This window comes from Salmo trutta, chromosome 9 (genome assembly GCF_901001165.1).
Source record: "Salmo trutta chromosome 9, fSalTru1.1, whole genome shotgun sequence".
Taxonomy (NCBI): Eukaryota; Metazoa; Chordata; class Actinopteri; order Salmoniformes; family Salmonidae; genus Salmo; species Salmo trutta.
In genome coordinates this window covers 21,138,107-21,158,362 of record NC_042965.1, presented here as the reverse complement: position 1 = coordinate 21,158,362, position 20,256 = coordinate 21,138,107, and the positions used below count along the sequence as shown (strand labels likewise).

General features: G+C 41.0%; 2 protein-coding genes and 1 pseudogene across 5 annotated transcripts; all 3 read right to left on the bottom strand.

The window, feature by feature from the left end:
• Positions 1-61: 61 nt before the first annotated feature.
• On the bottom strand, positions 62-9,816 carry cfap251 (cilia and flagella associated protein 251). 2 transcript variants are annotated; one of them, XM_029762943.1, is made up of 21 exons: positions 9,611-9,816; positions 8,894-9,179; positions 8,655-8,795; positions 8,362-8,471; positions 8,161-8,269; positions 5,068-5,148; positions 4,872-4,949; positions 4,737-4,781; positions 4,435-4,637; positions 4,065-4,253; positions 3,719-3,969; positions 2,846-2,997; positions 2,545-2,718; positions 2,220-2,407; positions 1,985-2,099; positions 1,676-1,839; positions 1,509-1,599; positions 1,244-1,387; positions 830-1,058; positions 538-639; positions 62-423 (listed from the first exon to the last, which is right to left on the bottom strand). In XM_029762943.1, the coding sequence occupies exons 2-21, from the start codon at positions 9,158-9,160 to the stop codon at positions 272-274; spliced, it is 2,985 nt and encodes a 994-aa protein (XP_029618803.1). In that variant the 5' UTR covers positions 9,161-9,179; positions 9,611-9,816; the 3' UTR covers positions 62-271. The 2 variants fall into 2 exon arrangements, with proteins under 2 accessions (XP_029618803.1, XP_029618804.1); XM_029762944.1 differs by lacking the exon at positions 9,611-9,816 and having other exon boundaries at positions 8,655-8,748; positions 8,894-8,985.
• A 119-nt stretch (positions 9,817-9,935) lies between these two features.
• LOC115200156 (26S proteasome non-ATPase regulatory subunit 9-like) lies at positions 9,936-14,578 on the bottom strand (annotated as a pseudogene).
• Positions 14,579-14,615: 37 nt separating this feature from the next.
• LOC115200153 (rab5 GDP/GTP exchange factor) lies at positions 14,616-19,206 on the bottom strand. 3 transcript variants are annotated; one of them, XM_029762947.1, is made up of 10 exons: positions 19,144-19,206; positions 18,003-18,184; positions 17,756-17,886; positions 17,415-17,566; positions 17,128-17,197; positions 16,791-16,926; positions 16,534-16,628; positions 16,309-16,362; positions 16,106-16,215; positions 14,616-15,988 (listed from the first exon to the last, which is right to left on the bottom strand). In XM_029762947.1, exons 2-10 carry the CDS (start codon positions 18,158-18,160, stop codon positions 15,569-15,571), a joined length of 1,326 nt encoding a protein of 441 aa, XP_029618807.1. In that variant the 5' UTR covers positions 18,161-18,184; positions 19,144-19,206; the 3' UTR covers positions 14,616-15,568. The 3 variants fall into 3 exon arrangements, with proteins under 3 accessions (XP_029618807.1, XP_029618805.1, XP_029618806.1); XM_029762945.1 differs by having other exon boundaries at positions 16,106-16,362; XM_029762946.1 differs by lacking the exon at positions 19,144-19,206 and adding an exon at positions 18,735-18,753 and having other exon boundaries at positions 16,106-16,362.
• Positions 19,207-20,256: the final 1,050 nt, after the last annotated feature.

Here is a 20,256-nt window from a genome sequence, read left to right as displayed (position 1 = left end):
TTTTACTTAACACAATAAGGTAAACAATTATAGTGGATGAATAAATGAAATACATTTGCAATTAAATGTTTCTACATTTTTAATATATCATAACATCTGATGTTTTCAATTTATCTTTATTAGCTATTTATATCCAATAAAAGGTCATATCAAACTACACCCATAAGGAAACGGCTGTCAATCATGTTTGTGGGTGCTTCATGAACTACAATCTTCCCATGAGTCTTTTATAGAATGAGCCCCACACTCGCACATGCAGTACATGTAATTCCTATGCAACTTCTGATCCTGAGGGGGACAACATTCCCTCTTGGGAGGAGTGAAGAATCTCTTTAATATAAATGGGGAATCCCAGGATATCACTTGCAAATGTTTCCATGGAAATCTCCTCTGGGATCTCACTCTCCAACACATCTTCTGCATCTGTCCAACGCACACACACACACAGTTTTAATGGTAGACTATCAAAACCGTGTAATTTCAGTCTCATTACGAGATTTTTAGACACTACTCTAAACTGAACATGGTGATACATACCATCACATTCAAAAGCTCCCAGCTCAGGTCCCCCCCCTTCTGAATTTAGTCCTACCAGTGTGGTGAAACATTCTGCCAGCTCATTTTCAGTCATGTGTTCCCCTGAGGCAAAAACAGGGTTGACGTGTTATTAGAATGAAATCCCATTACTGACACAGAACAAAGGAACATAAGTACATAACGCTTGCAAATTGTAGATACTGACACTACCCTGCATAAAATGATAGACACAGCAACCAGAAATGTGTGGGGACTAAGAAGATGCCGATTTACAGGCAGCTACACAGCACACCTCTGTCCTGGAGGAGTTCCAGCAGCTCGTTCTTGTTCACCACAGGCTCTCCCATCACATAGGAGTCACCCAGGACCTGGAAGGTGTGAAGCAGTTCCTTCCTAGAGATGCCAAACGCTGGCCGGTGGTTGACGTAGAGCTTAATGAACTCCTCCAGGTCTATGTCGGTCACATATCTCCCAGACTCAGCATACCTGCTGAACTTGACTTCGTTCTGCATGTCCTCCAGCTGGATAGAGTCATGATCAACAAACATTACTCTTTCTATACTGAACTTAACTCATTTTTAGAACTGAAGATGTTATTATCACTGAAAAACAGGTAAGAAAACAGAAAATGATCAAAGACATAGATTGATCAATCGTTTCCAAATTAGCCTAGTCATCACATTAGTCCTCATTGAGGACTGTGTACCTCTTGCTCAGTGGGGAAGAAGCCCAGAGCCCTCATGACAAAGGGGACCTCTGCTAGGGGGATTCGGGTGGACACCTGTCGCATCTCCATGGAGTCAATGCCTTGGTTACGCAGCTGACAGTAATAGAAAAAGTCCTCCATTTCCTAAAGAGAAAAATTAGTGTCAGAACAAACAAGTATTGTACAGCCATAACAACTGATGTACCCCACTCTATACAGTTATGAATATTGATGGTTACATGATAAATATATCACTTTAACCTACTCTAAAGAGTTCCCCGTCTCTCCCTCCATCCAGGAGGCTGTAGAAGGGGATCAGCTCTTTTCCACCTAGGGATGCAGCAGCTTCTAATGCACTAAACACACAACAAGAAATAACGATTCAGTTCAACAGGACAACTCAAGGGTCTATTCAGTGAAGGGTCTACTCACTTTAAACTAATCTCCCATGAGAGGACTGTGCAGTCAGACCCCCCAGCAGTGAAGACATATCGACTGTCATAGGAGCAGGCCATAGCAGACACCCCTGTTGGGTGGCAGATCAGAGCAGAGGACTTGTGGGGGTTCCCATCAATGGGCAGAATCTGGACACCCACCTTGAAAAAGAACAATGAAGTTACACTGAAACCAGTATCTCTTCATTAGGCAACAAATACACACAAGTCTGGCCCTTAAATTAAGACATTTGATCTGACTTAGGAGAAGGTGGTTTGATATGATTGGGAGTGACTCAACACTTACCTTGTCATTTGTGATGTATGCCATGTAATGAGCACTAGGGTCATGGTCCTTAGAAAATGGAAGCATGGCCATCTTTTCAACTGGAGACCCGTATGTGGGACCGAGGAGTGTCTTTCTGCAAGAGAAACCAGAAGTATTCATTTGTGGCCTTCATACTACACCCCAATGACACAGAGATGACCAAAAATAAGAGTACTAATCATGCTTTTACAGACTCTGTTATTTGGCCGCTGACCTGCACATTTTGGTGGTGCTGTTGAAAAGCTTCATTTTGTAAAGATCCGAGGCGGTGAGCAGGAAGTCCTCTGTGGTGAGGGGTGGGTACCAGGCCATACAGGTGGGCACAGCGCTCTGCTCAATGCGCTCAGAGCTCAGGATCAGCAGCTCATCCTTGACTTTGCTGTTCTGCAGATCATACTCCACCTGGGCAATCACCACCACACACCAAGGCAAAGTTATCCAAAGTGAGTCAGCATGTCTAGTGGTTCAGCATGTGAAGAAACATGGCATGTAAGTAAACCAGAGTCCTCCTATAATAAGTGTGAGGGATTGGGACTCACCAGCCTGCGGTCCATGCCCAGGGAGAGTAGTCTGGGTTGGGTGCTGTCCAGGTACACCCCAAATAGGAGGTCCCTGATGGGCTTATAGTGGGAGTGGTGTCTCCCCAGGTATTTCCAGCGCTGCATGCTCTTACCGGTGTACAAGCAGAACACCATCACCGCTCTTCCAGCATCCTGACAGTAGCAACAAAACAGGAGGGGAAAATACAACTTCAGTTTGATTATAAGGCTTCAAGGTAGAGGGCTCAAACCTGTTACTTTCCCTATCCCAATGCCAGAACCACATAGTGTGTCTGCTCACCGCTGTGGCCAGGTAGAGGGAGTCTGGAGAGAAAGTAATGTGAGTGATGCAGTCTTGGCTGAAGTTGAAGCGCTCCTCTGCCTCACTCAGCAATGTGCAAGCATCCAGTACATGGACAGATCCACTTGCAAAGCCAACCGCCAAATAAAATCCTATTCACACACAGTGGTGGAAAAAGTACCCAATTGTCATACTTGAATAAAAGTAAAGATACCTTAATAGAAAATGACTCAAGTAAAAGTCACACAGTAAAACACTACTTGAGTAAAAGTCTAAAAGTATTTGGTTTGAAATATACTTAAGTATCAAAAGTAAATGTAAAAGTATAAATCATTTCACATTCCTTGTATTAAGCAAACCAGACTGAATGTGTTTTCTTGTTTTATTATTTTACGGATAGCCAGGGGCACACTCCAACACTCAGAAATAATTTACAAACGAAGCATTTGTGTTTAGTGAATCCGCCATATAAGAGCCATTAGGGATGACCAGGGATGTTCTCTTGATAATTGTGTGAATTGGAAAAATGTTCTGTTGTGCCTTCGAAATGTAACTAGTACTTTTGGGTGTCAGGAAAAATGTATGGAGTAAAAAGTACATTATTTTCTTTAGGAATGTAGTGGAGTAAAAGTATAAGATACCCCCCAAAAATACTTAAGTAGTACTTTAAAGTATTTTTACGCCACTGTTCACACACACAAGATAGCCTGGTCAAAGCTGAGCCAACTCACACACAGACAGATAATATGTTCTAAGGGGAGTTATCCATACACCACAATTTGAATTTGAGAAAATGTGAGATCTTTCTACGTATGAATATAGTTTTACTGTATAGGAAATTAAACAGACAAAAAAAAGCCTCTGCTGCATCACCTTGGGGGTCATAGGCGATGCACTGAATATGCCTCTCCTTCTCAAAGACCCTGCTGCAGATGGACACCTTGCGCTCATAGTCCCACACCTTCAGGATGCCGCTGTGGCTACCCATGGCAACAACTGGTTGCTGGGGGTGACAGGCCACAGCGTGCAGTGCCTCGCAATGCTCGCGCAGCAACGTCTGCAGCACACCACCCTGTGCATTCACATGTACCACCGTCGAGCTGACTGTAGACAGGACAAAGTTCCTACAGACGAGAGGGGGGTTTAGAGGGGGAAGGAGAACAAAGCAAATACGTTACACCTACACTGGGGCACAAACTGGCATCACACTGATTCTCACCGGATAACAAACATCTTGGCTTCCAGAGTGCAGTCCTTCAGATAACCCTGGCTGCTGTTGGGTGGAACTTCCTTGGAAAAGGAGATTGATGTGATTGGATCCAGGTTGAATTCACTGTACCAGCTGATGAGCTTGAAGTTCTCATCATAGAATTTCACATGGCCCAGAGTGTCACCAGTCACAATGAAGCTAAGGAATCAAAGACCATGGGGATATACAAGGAGAGCAACAGTTAGAGAACAACAGCTACACATACCAGGCTGCAATACAAATAACAATACTTCAATAGTGGTAAGGGAGTTGAACTCCAAGCAGAAAGATAAAGCTCCTGTTTCAGCGTTGTTTGAAACCTTGAATGTTGCATGTTCACCTGTCAGTCAGAGTGAGCACGGTGATGCCGTCCTTCTGGAGGGGGATGAGCTTGACGGCTCTCCTAACGAGGGGTCTTGAGGTAGAGGAGGCCCTAACCATGTCCCACAGCACCAAGTTGCCTGCGGAGGTGGCCGAGAGGGCCTGAAGCCCCCTCCAGTGGAACACAGACTGGCTCAGCATGCCCACAACCTTGTTGAAAGTCTTTGAAAAGATGGTGAAACCACCAGAGAGTGAAAGGTGAGATTATTACAATGACATGATTACAGGTTCTATAAACAACTAAACAGGTAGCGTCCTTACCTTGTCTAAGAGCTCTGGGGCAATATAATCAAGGTGTTGCTTGTCCTGAAAGAAATAACTGACAATCATTTACTGTAACGATAGCTGATAACTAGCAGTGTTAAACCCAGAGCAAAACAAAACTGTGGTACTTGCCCTGGTGTAAAATAAGACTTGGCTCTCACTGTTGCTGAGCAGCTGAGTGATGTCGTTGGGATTAAAAATGATGTGATTCTGAAAAGGAATTTAAATCAGAACATGTTGTAAAGTCATACATTACTGCAGATATTATCATATGAATGTATTCAATTATATACACCATCTTAAATATAGTGAGACCATAAAAGCTTACCTGAAAACCATACTCCTGGTTGAGGTCAGTTACACACAATGGATCCTCTGTCTCATTTGTCCAGTCCCATATACAAACTCGCTGTGAACAGATCAGAAAGTCCTGTCCACTGTGTGTGTGTTTAAGTTCAATTAACAACATACACCTAAACTAGAGGTCGGCCGATTATGATTTTTCAACGCCGATACCAATTAAATCGGCACATTTTTATATATATATATTTTTGTAATAAATGACAATTACAACAATACTGAATGAACACTTATTTTAACTTAATATAATACATAAATACAATCAATTTAGTCTCAAATAAATAATGAAACATGTTCAATTTGGTTTAAATGCAAAAACACAGTGTTGGAGAAGAAAGTAAAAGTGCAATATGTGCCATGTAAAAAAGCTAAAGTTTAAGTTCCTTGCTCAGAACATGAGAACGTATGAAAGCTGGTGGTTCCTTTTAACATGAGTCTTCAATATTCCCAGTTAAGAAGGTTTAGGTTGTAGTTATTATAGGACTATTTCTCTCTGTACTATGTATTTCATATACCTTTGACTATTGGATGTTCTTATAGGCACTATAGTATTGCCAGCCTAATCTCGGGTGTTGATAGGCTTGAAGTCATAAACAGCGCTGTGCTTCAAGCATTGCTAAGAGCTGCTGGCAAACGCAGGAAAGGGCTGTTTGAATGAATGCTTACGAGCCTGCTGCTGCCCACCACCGCTCAGTCAGACTGCTCTATCAAATATCAAATCATAGACTTAATTATAATATAATAAACACACAGAAATACGAGCCTTAGGTCAATAATATGGTCAAATCCAGAAACTATAATTTCGAAAAACAAAACGTTAATTCTTTCAGTGAAATACGGGACCGTTCTGTATTTTATCGAACGGGTGGCAACCCTAAGTCTAAATATTCCTGTTATATTGCACAAACTTCAATGTTAAGTCATAATTATGTAAAATTCTGGCAAATTAATTACGGTCTTTGTTAGGAAGAAATGGTCTTCACAGACTTCGCAACGAGCCAGGCGGCACAAACTGCTGCATATACCCTGACTCTGCTTGCACTGAACGCAAGAGAAGTGACACAATTTCCCTAGTTAATATTGCCGGCTAACATACATTTATTTTAACTAAATATGCAGGTTTAAAAAAATATATACTTGTGTATTTTAAGAAAGGCATTGATGTTTATGGTTAGGTACATTTGTGCAACGATTGTGCTTTTTTCGCGAATGCGCTTTTGTTAAATCATCACCCGTTTGGCGAAGTTGGCTGTGATTCGATGATAAATTATAAAGGCACCGCATTGATGTGCTGTGATTCGATGATAAAGGCACCGCATTGATTATATGCAACTCTGGACAAGCTAGTTAAACTAGTAATATCATCAACCATGTGTAGTTAACTAGTGATTATGTTAATTAAGATTGATTGTTTTTTATAAGATAAGTTTAATGCTAGCTAGCAACTTACCTTGACTCCTTGCTGCACTCGCGTAACAGGTGGTCAGCCTGCTACGCAGTCTCCTCATGGATTGCAGGTTACCGATTGTTATGAAAACTTGAAATCGGCCCTAATTAATCGGCCATGCCGATGAATCGGTCGACCTCTAACCTAAACATTATAAATTGGGACACACACTCATCCAAACATTCAAAAAAGCACTAGTAGATTTCACAATTTATGTTTCCCCTCAACTTTAACATGGGCCTTAAAAAAAAGAGCAGCTTGGCTGGCTCAGCTGAATTACACATTATTCTATCTATCTAACTACACCCCCATATGCCATGTCTGGAAATATGCAGACAGATCGATTAAAAGTAAGTTTACATTGTAATACTTCTGACAGCCCAATTTCTAGCTCCGCCTACAACTTCTGGACTTTATAGCATTCCCAGAAAGCATGGATTATTGAGTCATTATTAGTTTTACACTTGAGACATGACTCTGCCCTTGTGCTGTAGAATTTGTGAATTTTGTCTCACATATAATACATTCTATACATTAGTTTGTAGTGGATTATGCATACATTTTCATTAACTGTAATTTCGTTAGTTATGCTCCAACTTTCCCTCCATCTTGTGTCAACATCAACTCTTTTTAGAACTTGGTTCCAGTAGTTTATATTTTTTTCTAAGAGATTGTTAGTTGGATATGCTCTCTGCAAAGGTTTGGTATATATTCCCTATCATATGAACATCCTTTTCTGACTCAAATAAGATTCCCTGAAGGTTGCTCTGATGTCCAAAATATTTCAAATCGACATTTCATGATATGTAACTTTTAAGTTGTGTGTATATAATACTATCTACATTAGTCAGTCTAAAATGTATTTAATTCTGTCATGGAAATACATTTATTTCCTGTTACCAAGTCATTGACGGTTTCCATTACTTTAGTTTTCCATGTAGCCCAATTCGTCGATTAACTCTGAAAAGCTATCCAAGGACTGTTCCATAAGGGTGTGTTTTTAGGGTGGGATATTGTTTTTTGTAGAATCCATTTAATTTTCTCCCATACTTTTATAGTGTTCTTAACTATGAAGTTGTTAATATTCTTAGCTTTATCCTTTAAAAATAGACACGTAAAAAGATTCTGGGGATGAGCATGCACATCTTCAATATGTACCCATTGCTCCTCTTCAGTACGTTTAACTATATGTTGCAAGTAAAAGCCTTGGGTGGCGAGTTGATACAATTCCAAGTCTGGAAGGTTAAAACCCCCCTCAGACTTAGGAAGATGTAAAACTTTCCTTTTTATTCTATGAAATGTATTTGCCCATATAAAGTCTGTTATGACCGAGTATACGTTTTTAAGAAATGTCTTCAGTGAGGTAATTGGCATTACTGAAAATAAATACTAACTTTGGCAGGCATGCTATTTTAAAGAGGTTTTAGATTTAGCTATGATACTTTTTCACAAAGTAGTTTGGATTTAGTGAACTACTTTTTAAAAGTAACTTTAGTTAAGTAAACTATATTTTTCTTTAGGGTAGCTTTGTGTAGCTTAACTTCTTCCAGTGTGAAGTAATTGGTAGTTTGGTAAACTATATTTCCATTGTAGCTTCCCCAACACTGAGCTTACCTGAACATCTCCAGCTCCAACTGTTACCAGGTATTTGGAGTCCTTTGACAGTGCCAAAACTGCAACACCGCCCTCAGGGTGACTGTCAAATAATGTCCGCACAGGAATCCTGAAACATAAGCCAAACAACCACTGTTTCAGAATAACAAATTGAAACAGATACATCAAAAATATAAATGTACTGTTAGAATATTGTTCTACCCTGAAAAGGAGTCCCAAATGATCACCAGACTTTCCTGTCCTCGGTCTGCTGTCACCAGCCAGCGCCTGTCCTCACTCACACACAAACACGAAATGGGGCTGCTGTGACCCTGTGGAAGGTGACCTTCAAGTTTATGTCAATACTATTTGCCTTGAACAGTTATTATTCGCTTTACCTTTGCCATTGAACACTGGCATTCCTAACAGCATAGACATAGCACTCACTCCCTATACCCACAGGCTTTTGCCAACTTCTGACCTTTGAGTGCATTTTGGCAACTGCTGGGCCTTACCTGAAGGACGTGTTGTGAATTTGATGTTTGGTCGTACATGACGGCTACATTGGTGCCACCATACAGGATCACCAGCTGATCCTGGTCCTGAAGGCTGAAGACAGGAAGAGCCCTGTTCATCCCAAAGGCCCACTCCAGTGTCTGTCACCAAACACATTACATTTTTCACATATTGTGCTTTTTTTCTTAGATATATAGTTGAATAAAAATGTGTATGATAAAAAGCTAATTTCATTTACCAGTGCGTGGGTTTTTACATGAGGGGACTTCGGTAACAGTGTCATTTTAGTGGCTGTGTAGACTTGAGAGACAGTTGGATTCTGATCATCTGTCTTGGGTTCCCCATTCTGTCCACTGACACGATCACTCATTTCACCCTTCCCTTTACTATCCTCCTCTTTTCTCTGATGCAGATCCTCTTCATCCTTGTCGAGGCCAGTTGTGGCCTGCTGTTCCTCTGGAGGGCTAGGCAAGGGGTCATTGCTCTCGGTTCCAATACCTGACATGACTCAACTCATCACAGTCCTGGTGTATTTTCAGAGAATAGACAAATGCAATTTGAAATGGATGGGTACCATGAGGGCAGTAGCTAGCAAAAAAAAAAAAACGATTGGAGCACAATGTGCTTAGTTGTCAGTTTGTTGATGAAAAATATCTAAATGTATTACGCCCCCAATCTAGCTATGTTTAATAGCTCTTTTCTGCAAGTCTAATTTGAAACCTACTTAGGTTCCTACTTCTACTAACGTTAGCAAGGTATGACAGTGTTCAATAATAAATTGGCTAGCTAGCGAAAGCTAACTAGCTAGCTATTAGCAAGTGGACTGTTTCTTTAGAAAGGTGCAGCAAGTTGTTTCACAACGAAGAAATAAGACGAATAAACAATGTAAACTATAAATTCCCTGTTTTAGCTAAATATTTCATCGACAGTTGTAGTTGAACAGCAACATACTCACTTCAGAAACGCCTGAACCTACAGCACTGTCTGGTATGAAAGCATCTTGTTGCCTGGATACGCTTGCTGTACAGAGAATGGAGTGGCCAGAGCAAACACGAGCCAGACAGATGTCTGGGGCTTCTCACATGCAAATTGTAAATGTCTAATATCAAAAAGTAATTGCAAGGAAAAACCTGCAAGACCAAGACTGATTAACACTTTTTCATATTTTGGCAATTAATTTGTTGTAACATGTTTCTTCAGGTGAAGAGTTTGGCAAAGGGGAATGTCATCTGAAGAAAACCATTTTCACAATGAAAGCAAATGTAAACTCACACAGAAAATAACCTTAAACAATACTTTTATTAGAACATGAAATTAACATTAAATCAGTTGAAAATGGCAGTCTTCTAATCTATGGGCTCAAAAATGTAATTAACTCATTGCCACCCAGTGGCATACCAAAGCAGAGCTAGTGGTAAGGTTTATCCAAAGATGTCCCTTTATGATCCTGCTGGTCACATTGTCCTTATCATTTTTGGATGGGCACAATGTTGCATCTGTTGGAAAAACAATTAACAAGAAGTCAATAGTCAATCTCTCTTAGATATATATGCATCTTGGCATGGCATGTATTTTAACATCCATGCTATCAAATGTGAACTACAAATAGAAATCAGTCTAATATCCATCTCAATAGGTAGGAAACTCAACCCAGTAAACCTCTCCCTGACCACTGCAGTGGGGTAAGGCCCATTTGGGTTTTCTGGCCATTTCGAATCAATGTAACGCTTAATGGTTTCTATGGAGAAAATGGAAAGACAACATGTCATGCCTGGTAAGTTATCACTGTAGTGACTGCATTTCATATGATAATGATGAGGCCATTTGGCATATGAACAATAAAATAAAAGTGGTTATAACAAGATTATTTTGATCAGACTAACATACCCCTTCACTATGCTGAACCACCGAGGCAATATTCTGCAGGTTCTGGAAGTTCCTTGCGTTGACGGATCCAAACGCTATGATACCATCACTAACTATGGGGAAGAAACATACATTTCTCACAACTGAAAACAAAACCACCCTTAAATACCCCAAACAAACACACTAAGTAAATACCCATGCCAGTGTCGTAAAAAAAAAAATTATAGATATGTTTTAGGTCAATCTAGGCACTGTAAACACTCACAGCCTGACAGGCAGGGGAGCCTTGTGAGACAGCATCCGCACGGGCTAAGGCAGGGTGACCTCCTGCTCCATGGACTCAGCCTGGGACTCTGCCTGGTCCTGGTCCCGCTTTGCCTTCTCTCGAGCATGCAGCCTGTGTAGGGCCATCTCAATTTCGACCATGATGGCTTTGTGATAATTCTGTAGACCTGCCACGTTGACAAGGTGGTCATAGTAAGCAGAGAAAATCCAGTAGGCAGTAGCACGTGAGCAAGGGAACCCTTTACACATGCTAGAAGTAATGTACTACATCACTGTAAATTGGTTGTCTAACTGTTGTCAAGTAATATGTCAGTCAAAACATTTTATATTGAACAGCAGTGCTCCAAGCTCTCTTACAAGAAATACTGTGCTTTGCTGTTCTGATCTGGTACACATTAACATCTGCGCGAGGGAAGCCCTCTGCATCAACTAGAGGACCTTCCATTCCAACGCCTTGCTAAAAGAGAACACACAAATGATTAATGAAGGGAAAACATATTTCTTGCAGAATAGATGTTTTTTAACCTTTACTTAATTAGGCAAGACAGTTAAGAACACATTTCTATTTACAATAACAGCCTACCAAAAGGCCTACTGCGGGGACAGGGGCTGGGATTAAAAATAAAATATAGGACAAAACACACATCACGACAAAAAAGACACCACAACACTACATAAAGAGAGACCTAAGACAACAACATAGCAGCAACAATATTATAGCCCCACAACACGCATGCACGTTGTTTGTAACGTTAGATAAGCAGTGATGTAAAGTAACAAAGTAAAAATACTTTGACGTACTTAAGTCGTGTTTTCGGTAACTGTACTTTACAACTTATATTTTTGACAACTTTTACTTTTACTCCACTACCTATCTAAAGAAAATATGTATATTTTACTCCCATACATTTTCCCTGACACCAAAAAGTACTCGTTAAATTTTGAACGCCCAGGCAGGAGAGCAATATGGTTCAATTCACACACATCAATATCATCCTACTGGCTCTGATCTGGCGGACTCACTAAGCACAAATACTGTGTATGTAAATGATGTCCGAACGTTGGAGTGTGCTCCTAGCTGACCGTAAATTTAAAAAACAAGAATATCATGTGGTCTGGTTTGCTTAATATAAGTAATTACTTTACTTTGTCAAGTATGACAATTGAGTAATTTTCCCACCGCTGTACCTAAGTACATTTAAAACCAGATACTTTTACTCAAGTGGTATTTTACTGGGTGACTTTCACTTGAGCCATTTTCTAATAAAGTATCTTTACTTAAGTATGACAACTTAGTACTTTCCGCCACTACCGCTGACAGTGGTGTAAAGTACTTAAGTAGTTTTTTGGGGTATCTGTACTTTACTATTTATATTTTTGACAACTTTTACTTCACTACATTCCTAAAGAAAATGATATACTTACTCCATACATTTCACCAGACACCCAAAAGTATGTTACATTTTGAATGCTTAGCAGGACAGGAAAATGGTCCAATTCACACACTTACCAAGATAACACATGGTCATCCCTTTGGCCTCTGATCACAAACGTACACAAATATATATTTTGTAAATTATGGCTGAGCATTGGAGTGTGCCCTGGCTATCCATACATTTTGAAAACAATTAAATGGTGCTGCCTGCTTTGCTTAATATAACGAATTTGAAATTATTTATACTTTTGACACTGAAGTATACTGCTCAAAAAAATAAAGGGAACACTTAAACAACACATCCTAGATCTGAATGAAATAAATAATCTTATTAAATACTTTTTTCTTTACATAGTTGAATGTGCTGACAACAAAATCACACAAAAATAATCAATGGAAATCCAATTTATCAACCCATGGAGGTCTGGATTTGGAGTCACACTCAAAATTAAAGTGGAAAACCACACTACAGGCTGATCCAACTTTGATGTAATGTCCTTAAAACAAGTCAAAATGAGGGTCAGTAGTGTGTGTGGCCTCCACGTGCCTGTATGACCTCCCCACAACACTTGGGCATGCTCCTGATGAGGTGGCGGATGGTCTCCTGAGGGATCTCCTCCCAGACCTGGACTAACGCATCCACCAACTCCTGGACAGTCTGTGGTGCAACGTGGCGTTGGTGGATGGAGCGAGACATGATTTCCCAGATGTGCTCAATTGGATTCAGGTCTGGGAAACAGGCGGGCCAGTCCATAACATCAATGCCTTCCTCTTGCAGGAATTGCTGACACACTCCAGCCACATGAGGTCTAGCATTGTCTTGCATTAGGAGGAACCCAGGGCCAACCGCACCAGCATATGGTCTCACAAGGGGTCTGAGGATCTCATCTCGGTACCTAATGGCAGTCAGGCTACCTCTGGCGAGCACATGGAGGGCTGTGCAGCCCCCCAAAGAAATGCCACCCCACACCATGACTGACCCACCGCCAAACCGGTCATGCTGGAGGATGTTGCAGGCAGCAGAACATTCTCCACTGCGTCTCCAGACTCTGTCACGTGCTCAGTGTGAACCTGCTTTCATCTGTGAAGAGCACAGGGCGCCAGTGGCGAATTTGCCAATCTTGGTGTTCTCTGACAAATGCCAAACGTCCTGCACAGTGTTGGGCTGTAAGCACAACCCCCACCTGTGGACGTCGGGCCCTCATACCACCCTCATGGAGTCTGTTTCTGACCGTTTGAGCAGACACATGCACATTTGTGGCCTGCTGGAGGTCATTTTGCAGGGCTCTGGCAGTGCTTCTCCTGCTCCTCCACGTCTCCTGGTAGCGCCTCCATGCTCTGGACACTACGCTGACAGACACAGCAAGCCTTCTTGCCACAGCTCGCATTGATGTGCCATCCTGGATGAGCTGCACTACCTGAGCCACTTGTGTGGGTTGTAGACTCCGTCTCATGCTACCACTAGAGTGAAATCACCGCCAGCATTCAAAAGTGACCAAAACATCAGCCAGGAAGCATAGGAACTGAGAAGTGGTCTGTGGTCACCACCTCCAGAACCACTCCTTTATTGGGGGTGTCTTGCTAATTGCCTATAATTTCCACCTGTTGTCTATTCCATTTGCACAACAGCATGTGAAATGTATTGTCAATCAGTGTTGCTTCCTAAGTGGACAGTTTGATTTCACAGAAGTGTGATTGACTTGGAGTTACATTGTGTTGTTTAAGTGTTCCCTTTATTTTTTTGAGCAGTGTATATTTTAGCAATAACATTTACTTTTGATACTTAAGTATATTTCAAACCAAATACTTACTTTTATTCAAGTAGTATTTCACTGGGTGACTTAACTTTCCATTAGGGTATATATATACTTTTACTCAAGTACGACAATTGGGTAGTTTTTTCCACCACTGACTGTTGATAAGACAGACTGAATAAAATCAACATTGACTGACATACAACATATTCGAAAAATAACCTAATTTGAGCTCGCTAACGTTAGCTGGTCCACAATGTAAACGTACCAACTTACATCTTCCAAAACGTCGTAGTAAGCTTTATTTGTTCTTCCATATACTTTAATTTCCATTGTTTTCCTCAGACATCTTTATGATCCTCCTCCGGAAAGAACTACAACTACGAGTCGGCGAATAGCAAATAAGTCCCAGAAAGCGCGAAGTAAAAATTCTTAGGTGCAGTCACTATTTCCGGTTTCTATGTGTTGCAAAGAATCGTAAAAAAATAAATACTGTTTTCAATGGGAGACAGAGTGCAGAGCTAAATTGCCTAATAAACACCAAAACGTATTTACAAGAAAATCAGCTTCTTGGTAAAAGCAAAATGTTTCCATGGATACAGAACAAAAATAAAGTCCACTTTCCTTATGCTTCTTCTTTAATTAGAGGTTCTGCTGTACATTCACTAACAATATTTTTTCATGATCTTCAGAAACTTTATTTAAAACATGTAAACAAGGTTCGTCACAAAAGTTAGTGCTATTAATGAGTAGAATGATTACATGGAAAGGAATCAGCTTTTAAACAAGAACAGGTATATGCAAGGGATTGTAACTGTACCTTCAACAGTCTAATATTGGAAAGTAAGGCGTAATCCATAATCACAAACATTCAAATAAAGTATTCTACTTTGACTGAGCCACCTCTACTTTACAGGGTTCTACAATAACAGGTTTCACATTTTATTCACAATCTTCATTACTAGTTTTTGCATAGGCACTTGGGTTTATCTTAATTGAGTAATCTAAGAAATATGATAGCAGCAATCAATAGTAAGTCTGCTCACTACCCCAGTAAGTGCTAAATTACAAAAATAATTGTCCTACTGTCCTGATATTTAACAAACTTCAGGGTGCAAGACATAGCTTTTCTCTGACAGCATATAAGAGCACATTTCTTGTAGATACGAGAGTAATGTACAAACAAATAAGAACCTTAGAAACGTTAAACAAGGTCAAGAATGTAAACAGATGACAGCACTTTGTGACCTGTTAAACCAAATAGCAAAAATAATTGCTTGTGTTAACAATGGTTTCAAGATCGGCATTTGTCATCAGGTTGTGCTTTTGGTGTGCAAAGTTGGCATCAAGGAATGTTGAGGTCTGTTTTTCTTTGAGGATCCCACCGAAACAAAAATGTATGCCCTTATTTGGTACCTCCTCTGTTATCAATTATGCTACTTCCTATAGTCCTACATAAATACTTATTTTAGCCGATCACCTGCAACTCACTAATATTTACCCCACAAAGCTCACAAGCATGAAGAACCAGGGTAAAAAGGTTGCCCACTGTACCCCAGTCTTAATATGGCTATCACTCTGCCTCTGTTAGACAAGTGTTGTTGTTGGACTCTTGACCATCTAGCAACAGCACTGACTGGTCTTTGACATCTGCCTGTGTTAGAGTAGAGACAGAATGGCTTTGCAAAAACTCTGACTGGGCTTTAATTTCTTCTTGTGCCAGAGCAGACTGGGATGTCACCTCATCTATCTGTGCCTTGACCGACTGTACCCAATGCTGTAGCTGCTCTTTGAGGGCATTTATTCCTTGGTCCACCTTCTCCTGTCGACTTTTCAGGTCCTCTAGTTGGTCTTGCGTCTCCCTGGCCATCTGTTGCCTCTCACTGCCCCTCTTTGAGGGAGCACGGCGACCCTGCATGTACCCCTCAAACTCCTCTGGGCTAAGGTTGAGTGCTGGCCCATCCAGCTTCTCAATGAAGGCCACTGCGCAACACTACATTAAAACAAAACGATAACATTACCAAAAACAGACTGTAGTAATCTCAGCACAAGTCATTCATGACTATGTACAATCAACTAGTGTACAGTACGCATGTACATATTTGCTCACCAAATTGGTGAAGTAGTAGCCACTCTCTCCTGCCATCAGGCTGTGAGGGAGGCCGAAGCGGATCACATACTGCATGTTGGAGTGAAGCCGGGGTGGGTTGGCCTTTAGTACTACGTAAATCAGGCCAGACAGGTAGTCGTCAGCATTTGCTGGCTCACTATTGGAAGAGGAGAGAGCCTGGAAGACATTCTGACTGCACTTACATACGCATGTAAGCTTGTCCTGTGGCGCTCGCTTGGCATCCATCTCGATTATGGCTGGGGATTGTGAGTGTAACAGTTAGTCCACAGGTAGAATTTGAAAAGGTCTGGAAATGTTTTAGTCAAACTAATTTAGTCATTTGGCTTTCTTCATAATGACATTTCAGTGTTGCTGGTGTCATCTTTTATCCAAATAAAGGAACACTGTCTTCCTTTAAAATAAGTCACCTGTTATAGCAGGCAGAAAGGGATCGCTGACAACCTCAGCCCTCTCGTCAGGGAAAGGCACCCTCAGCATGTGGGGGGTGACCCAGTTTAAGGACCTGTCGAAGTTCAATTCAAATTAAAAACAATGGTGAACTAAGTTGAATCACAATACTAGTCATTAACATTGCTAAGATAGTCTATCTAGCATCACCGAGACCTATGGTACGGGGAGGGGGTTTGGTAATAATGTTAGACAAGGTTATGCATGGCAGTCTAACCGTATCCTCCTCTGGAGTGCCAAGTCTTTCACTTCATCGTCACAGCTGTCATGGCAGAACACCCACTTGTGCAGACGCGTCATGATCAGCTTCTCCATGTGCTCCATCATCTGAGAGACCTGAACCTCTGAAAGACCTACCAATACAGCAGACACAGTGAACAAGTATGTGAAGTTGGGGAATAGGGTAGAGTGAAGTGTTCAGTGCAATATGTTGTGTAATGAGACTGATATTCAAGGACAAACAAAATTATTGTCTATATGTTAAGTGAACAAACATAGGCCCACAACAATTAACATCAAATGGGAACCCACACAGCAGCTCACAAATTACTCACTACTGAAATGCACAGCGATGTTCTGGTAAAAGTCTTGAACAAGGTCAGATTGCTTCTGCACTGGCAGGCCCTGCAGCAGGAAAGAAAATATAACAAGAACATGAATTAAGAGAGGCTTTATTCAAACATCAAGATAAAAGAAAAATCAGCACAAGAAGCAGGCAATGGAAAGGAATCTGAACTTGACAATTGGAAAAGGCAGTTGAGAGGGCCGTAAAAACAGAAGTTGAAAGAGAAAAGTAATTGCAGAGATAAGAGTGGAGATAAAGAGGAAGGAAGCACATTACGTGGTAAGCCTCCATGGTGTTGAGGAAAGCAGTGCAACGGGACTGCAGACGTTGAGAGGATGGGTTCCTCAGCAGCTTCAGGAAGCTGGTAAAATCCCCTGGCTCAATGCTCTGATAGGCTTTTAATGTAGCTGCCTGGCCCTCTGAAGACTCTGAAAGAGCATAAGGGGTCTCATAATATCAGCTATTACGGCATTAGCTAAACATGTTTTTGCTTCGTATCACTTCAGATTATAGCGTAATCCTACCAAAAAAAATGCACATTAAAATACTCATACAGTTGTGGAAATGACATAACATTTTTCAATGACTGAACTGAAAGGAAGTGCAGAGGGAATCACCTGGGCGTTTAGGAGGGGACGGTCCACCCCAGAAGAGCCTCCTCATCGTATTCACTTTGCGACCCTTCTCCATATTCTTCTTCTCCTCAAATTTAGAAAAGGTGAGGGGAGAACCTGCATCATTGTGGGGCCTGACAGCAGGGAAGAACAAAAAGGAAACATTTGAATATTTCCCTGATCAAAAGACCGGATCAGTCTCTGGTGGACTTGTTTTGCCAATATTTATGAACGACAATAAAACCATTACCCAGTCTCCTGCCTGTCCGCCTCTGCTTTGCGGGTTCGTTCTCGCCAGCACTTGGAGCAAAAGCCCTGCCATGCAGGGTTGCCATAATAGCCACACGCATCCTTGCAGAGAAGCTCTGCTTGAGTGACTCGGATCCCTCTTTGCTGCTCCGCCGCCATACTTCAGCACTCTTTTACTCCCACCTGGTAACATAGCAAACAATTGTTTAACTGTTTTGAACAACTCCTAGACAAACATACATTAAGTAAATACAAACGCAGTAGTGGAAATACATGGATTTGTTACATAGCATAGTTGCAGTTGGAGTCAAATCCCCCCCTTAAAAATGTGGTCCTCCACTTAACTGTCCTGTTGTAATTCTGTTTGTTGAATATCCTAAATTGTTGTAATGTTAATTTAGATCCAATCCTAACCCCGAGTAATATAACGATGATCAAGTAGCTAGATAAACCTTTTTCACAATAAAGATTACCAGTAAATGATTCATAAAATATCTAACATGATGCCATTTAATCGAGCACAACCACTGGTTCTTAGATATTTTGTCTTCGTCAAAATGACCAACCGTCCTGTCCACAGGCACAGTACGTTGAAATTGAATTGCATTTAACTTCTGGCTTCCCGCGGACTGTTTTTGTTCAACCTAGCAGTTTAAATATGTAAATACACGCGTTGTTATAACAAACTGATTCAGACGTCTTTTCTGACAGTAAAATAAAACATATTCCTTACTTAGCAAAAATATATATTGTTCATTAAAGTAGTCATATTCCTGGTAAGATAGAATAATGTGTCGCACTTCAGCAGTTGTCCTAACGTTACCACTACTCCAGCTATAAAGTTTAAGTTAGCCCAAATTCAAAACCTAGTCATCTAATACATTAAATACAGACTGAGAGAAAGCTAACTAGGTTAGCTAGCCAACCAAGAAATTACATGGTGAGTTCACAGCTGGTAGCTAATTTGTTGTGCTAACGTTAACTAGCTAGTTCGAGAAGGCTCCAAAAGACTAGACAAATTAAATACTTATATATCATGCAAACATTTTAATGACGCATAACCAAAACCCAAATAGTTGATATTCTTCGATTTTAGTAACTATAGCTAACACCTTTTGATAGCTAGCAAGAAAACGACTTACCTTGGCAGGTTCACTTGGTTGGCCGACGTGACGTGATGACGTGTCATCAGCTGCCTGTCTGATGACCCCATAGAATTAGAATACTAGAATGTTCATGAACCTTCTTATGATGGGATAACGATCAGCCATGTTGGTCAAACATGGTTTGCCAGTGCTGTGATATTGGGCGCTTTCCAGCGGATCACTTTTGTCAAGAGTTGACCAACGTCTTTCAAAGTGTGTTGAATTATGAGTCTAAACATTGTTTGACTTGCGACTAAATGTCTACTGCATTAACTTTACACAAATTATGTGATCAGGTCATGCAGTTTTGGATGAGATCGCCTTCAGGTTGCTTCTCACCAACTGCACCATGGAGCCATCAACTGCGTTGTGGGAAGCACTATTTGTCAAACAATCATTACACGGAACCCAAACCGGCTGCGGGCGTGCGCTATCGTGCATAAATGTATTTTGTTCCCCTATACCAAACGCGATCACTACACTCAGGTTTAAATATCAAAACAAACTCTGAACCAATGACATTTATTTGGGGACAGGTCGAAAAGCATTAAACATCTATGGCAATTTAGCTAGTTAGCTTGCACTTGCTAGCTAATTTGTCCTATTTAGCTAGCTTGCTGTTGCTAGCTAATTTGTCCTGGGATATAAACATTGAGTTGTTATTTTACCTGAAATGCACAAGGTCCTCTACTCCGACAATTAATCCACACATAAAACGGCCAACCGAATCGTTTCTAGTTATCTCTCCTCCTTCCAGGCTTTTTCATCTTTGAACTTATATGGTGATCGCATCTAAACCTTCATAGTATTACCACAACAACCGGCAAAAAAGTTTGTCTTTCAATCACCCACGTGGGTATAACCAATGAGGAGATGGCACGTGGGTACCTGCTTCTATAAACCAATGAGGAGATGGGAGAGGCAGGACTTTCAGCGCGATCTGCGTCAGAAATAGAAAGGAGTTCTATTTTACATGCTGACCAGACGGACACGTGTAGAAATCCATGTTATTCAATTATTGCACCCACACTGCTCGTGCACGTCAACGAGCGTCTGCGATGCCAAGGGCTAACACGGAACCCAAACCGGCGCACGCCATCGCTGTCTACG